The 5,009-nt window shown below is 43.5% G+C and overlaps 1 protein-coding gene across 1 annotated transcript in view; it reads right to left on the bottom strand.

The window, feature by feature from the left end:
- The window catches only part of CFAP206 (cilia and flagella associated protein 206), a 79,875-nt gene extending 76,970 nt beyond the window's left edge, over positions 1–2,905 (bottom strand). The window contains exons 1-2 of the mRNA XM_007951484.2: positions 2,810–2,905; positions 688–1,038 (exon numbers count right to left, since the gene is read on the bottom strand). Of these exons, the coding sequence (XP_007949675.2) occupies positions 688–1,038; positions 2,810–2,905 (447 nt within the window). The remainder of the gene's footprint in view (positions 1–687; positions 1,039–2,809) is intronic.
- Between the last annotated feature and the right edge of the window lie 2,104 nt (positions 2,906–5,009).

The raw sequence follows: 5,009 nt of genomic DNA on the forward strand, positions 1-5,009 counted from the left end.
CATGGGAGAAGGAAGGGCTGCTTATGCACAGGGAGACAGCTCAGGGGGCAGGAGAGTATGGAGGGATGGACACTGGGAAGAGGTAACTATGGGGAGGAAGCAGGAGGGGAGCTGTTGCATTGTGATAAACTGTGGTCAATGACATGAGACCAAGTATATGTAAACTGCTGTATAGAAAGTGAATTTGCTCTGTAAATCTTCACCCAAATCACAATTTAATTAATAAATAAATAAACAGGAAGAAAGAAAGATCTGGTGATCTACTTCCGGAAAATTAGCCGTTGAAAACCCTATGGAGCATAGTTTCCACTCTGACTACATGGAGTTGCCAATAGTCAATGTTGACTCAAAGGCAGGCAACTAGCCAGAGGTGGGAGAAGCGTGGCCTAGCGCGGTGAAGTGATTGTTGGTGGTATGCTGTGGGTAAGTGTATCTTCAGAGCCGCTTCGGTGGGGACAAGTGATTGCCTGTGTGGCGTGCCTGTGTGATGCTTCTTGGGCGCACACGCTGTCTGGAAACGTTGATTGGGGTCGGTAAGCATTCTCTCGCTAAGGACTCTTCCCAGTACCCTCCCGCAAACCCACAGCCCAAAGCACTAATGTCCAGGTTCGGACCGGTAGGGTTTCAAAGGGGCGGGTCAGAGGTAGGAAAGTTCAGGCGTGGGCACATTGGGGTTACAAGTCTGACCTGAGGACCTAGACGCCTCCGTCCGGAAGTTATCAAGGTTTCCAATCGCCCCTCGCAGCTGGAGGACTCCTGGCTGACTGTTAACGTCTCCAGCCGCTGGGCCTCTTGTCTTCTGCCAGCTGCTCGCCTTCTCGCAGGGTACACCTCGGGTTCAACGACGCGGAACACCGAGTGGGAGGAATCGAGAGGCAGAGCAGTGTCTATGGGATTCTGCTCTGTAGTCTTGGCCTCTGAGGCAGCGGTTGGTTTCCACAGTGGCCGCGTAACCATGGAGATCCAACGCTCGGGACTGAAGGGGGCGGGGCCAAGGCGGAGGCGGTGTAACTCTGGCTCTAACCTTGAGAGTCTTCCCTGAAGGATGGGCTGATAAACTTTTTTTTTTTTTTTTATAAGGGACCAAACTTCAGGTAGAGAAAGTCAGAGTCTGTCATCTCAGTGGTTAAGGGTGTCAAACATTTAAAAAAAAAAAAGTTTTAACTTGCTGGCCTGGGAACCTATTGTTAGTTGCCTTCCAATCTGCTCAGACCCTACGCATGACCGAAGAAAACATTGCAGAATACTGCGCCACCCCAACCTTGAGGATCTGCCATATATTTGAGCCCACTGTTGTGGCTAACCTAAACCAAACCCAAATTCACTGCCATGGAGGTCGATTCCAACTCATAGAGAACCCCTTTGGGTTTCTGAGGCGGTAAATCTTTACCAAAGTAGATTGCCCCATCTTCCTTCGACAGAGCAGCAGGTGAGTTTGAACCACCAACCTTCTGCTTAGCAGTCAATTGCCCTAGGCACCACTTCACCAGCGCTCCTTTGGCTCACCTATAGGGCATTTGAGGAAGGTTTGAGAGAGAGGGAGGAGCAGTTCAGATGAAGTAGGAAAACAGAAAAGTTATATAGTTGAGAAGTAAGTAGTATTCTCATAAATGTATCTGTTTTAAAAAACCGAAATAGGTAACTTTCATTTAATGTCCTGTTATTAAGAGGAAGCCTGTAGCACAGTGTTCCAAGATGGCGGAAGAGAAAACTGCACATTCAAGAAGTACATGATAAGAACACCTTCTTGTCTGCTGTTGTTCTTGTTGTTGTTATGTGCCGTTGAGTCGGACCTGACTCAAAGCGACCCCTCCTTGGGTTTCAGAGGCGGTATCACTATGGAAGTAGATTGCCCAACCTTCCTTCCGAAGAGTGGCTGGTGGGTTTGAACCTCCAGCCTTCTGGTTAACAGTCAAGTGCCTTAGTTGGTTAAAAAAGTTTTGTCCTCTAAAACAAGGTTCACTAGATCTGCCTATTGACGTGAAAGTATGATACAACGTTAAACAGACATCACATGCAGAACCTGAAACAAAAAAGTTTTAATTTTAAAAAAGCTACAGCCAATAATTTTTTTTCAGATTACAAACAAATATGCGGAATGTGCTTCAAAGACATTCCCACATTGCTAGGAAATAAATCAACACAAAAAAGCAAGAAACACAAGTCATGGTATAAACAAGTCATGGTATTTTATTTATTTTCCTTTTCTAGCAAATTTTCCATGAATTTGAATGAAACTTGTGTAAAATGTTAAGAGCAGCAAGACTGATCCTTCTTGTTGTTATGTGCCATCGAGTCGGCCCCGACTCATAGCGACCCTCCTCGGGTTTCCAAGGCAGTATCACTATGGAAGTAGATTGCCCAACCTTCCTTCCGAGGAGTGGCTGGTGGGTTTGCACTGCCAGCCTTCTGGTTAGCAGTCAAGTGCCTTAGGCACTATGCCACCAGAGCTCCCAGATGAAATGTTAGGCAAATATTTAAAATAATGTTAACAAAAATCTTTAAATATGTTTATCTTATATTTTCAGAATGCCAAATTCAAAATTTATATACAGCATGACCTCAACTACTTTCATCTATACACACATACATATATTATATGGTATAGACTTTTTAGTCTATAATTTACCAATATTACAGCAATGATTGGATCAGGCCTTAGAATTATGAATAAGTGTAAAAATAGCATAATGGGAATCTTCAGGCCTCTTCTAACTTTGCAAGGGCAAAAGAGGACCAAGATCAACAGCTCAAAGCTGATTCCTGTGAGGTGGAGGTTAGATATGCCTCTACCCTCCAACCTTTTTACCAGTTCTGACACCAATTGCCCTCCCATGGCTCTAGTTCTCTGCTGAATTCGACAGTTTCTTACAATGGCCACACAGAAATCATAGATAGTACTCATGATTACAGGGTTTATTAGGGAAGTAACAGGTTGCAACTTAGGATCAGACAGGACTCAGGATACATTCTTCCATCAGGACACACTCTTCTTAGCAATGCCTATAGGTATCCTTCTCTGTAGCTTGGCCTCTCAGCCCCAAGGCCCCTTTGCCAGTGCCCTGCTTGGGCAAGTGTTACAAAGTTCTTTTAGCTCTGCCAATAAGTGCCCAGAGGCACCTCACTCCTCCAGCTAGCCTCCACCTGAAGGCATTCAGCTTTCTCACTATGTGGGCCAGTAAACAGACTGTGCTGTCTTGTGTGGTCTCTTAGTTCTGCTGCCTCTGCTGCCACTGCTTCTCACCATCTCTCTCTATCCCAGGTGTTACAGCTCTCCACTTCCTGGACCTAGGAGGTCTCTAACAACCCCAGGTCCAAAGGACACATTGCGCTCCCATCTCTTTGTTTTGGTGGTAGTCAGTTCCACCATTTGTGCCTCTAGGATGCTTCATTTTAAGCTTAGTGGGATGGCAAAACTGATTAGTCCCCATATGAGTGTCCTATACACCTTATTTGCATGCCCCCCCCCCCACTTACTCACATTATTATCAAGCTATCCAATCTCCTAGGTGGGCCACAAGCACCTCACATTTGCATAGTCCTACCTAGTCCTTTGAAAGGAGTTATAAAGACTATGGCTAGAAGGACCATATTAAGTAATAAACTGCACCGAAGTGGTGTTGTTGTTAGGTGCCATCAAGTTGTCTCCAACTCATAGTGACCCCATGCACAGCAGAATGAAACACTGCCTGGTCCTGTGCCAGTCTCACAGTCTTTACTATACTTGAGCCCATTGCTGCAGCCACTGTGTCTATCCACCTCACTGAGGGCCTTCCCCTTCTTTGTTCACCCTCCACTTTACCAAGCATGATATCCTTCTCCATGGAGTGGTTCCTTCTGACAGCATGACCAAAGTAGGTGAGACGAAGTCTGGCCATTCTCACTTCCAAGGAACATTCTGGCTGCACTTCCTCCTGGACAGATTTGTTAGTCCTTTTAGCAGACCATGGTACTCTAGCACCACAAATCAAAAGCATCAACTCTTCTTTGATCTTCCTTATTCATTGTCCAGCTCCCACATGCATATGAGGTGATTGAAAATACCATGGCTTGTACCAGGCGCACCTTAGTCTTCAAGGAGATATTTTTGCTCTTCATCACTTGAAAGAGGTCTTTTGCAGCAGATTTGCCCAATGTAATATGTCATCTGATGTCATGACTGCTGCTTCCATTGGTGTTGATTGTACAGCCAAGTAATATGAAATCCATGACAACTTCAATCTTTTCTCCATCTACTGTAAAACTGTTTATTGGACCAGTTGTTAGGATTTTCGTTTCTTTATATTGAGGTGTAATCCGTACTGCAGACTGTATGTAGTCTTTAATCTTCATCAGTAAATGCTTCAAGTCATCCTCACTTTCAGCAAGCAAAGTTGTGTAATCTGCATAGTGTGGGTTGTTAATGAGTCTTCCTCCAATCCTGATGCCACGTTCTTCTTCATATAATCCAGCTTCTCAGATTATTTGCTCAGCATACAAGTTGAATAAGAATGGTGAAAGGATACAACCCGGACCCCCTCTCTTGCTGATTTTGAACCTTGTTCTGTTTGAACGACAACTTCCTGATCTATGTACAGGAGTACATATCTATGAACACGAGTACAATCAAGTGTTCTGGAATTCCCATTCTTCTCAATGTTATTGACAATTTGTTATCCACCAAAGTAAGTTATTATTTTGATCTCTTTATCCTTTTCTGGTATTTCTAGTCTTCCTTTGATGAGTATATATTACCTTATGATCTATAAAATAAAATAAAAAATAAAAGAGGAAGAGAGCTATTTGTAGAGAATGTGCCCCTTTTGGAAACTATAAACATAAAAAGTAAAACAACCAAAAGGAAGGCGATGTGCTAAAATTTTAAGTGGTGATAAGTGGATGATGAAATCATGACTGATTTCTGTTTTCTTCTTTACACATTAACATAGTTATAAAAATATTTTCCATGAACATACATTACTTACAAAATTACAATATTATTTTTAAGGTGGTAAGAATAATACCATCAT

The sequence above is a fragment of the Orycteropus afer genome, unplaced genomic scaffold (assembly GCF_000298275.1).
Source record: "Orycteropus afer afer isolate SDZICR_OR568_19922 unplaced genomic scaffold, OryAfe1.0 scaffold00011, whole genome shotgun sequence".
NCBI lineage: Eukaryota > Metazoa > Chordata > Mammalia > Tubulidentata > Orycteropodidae > Orycteropus > Orycteropus afer.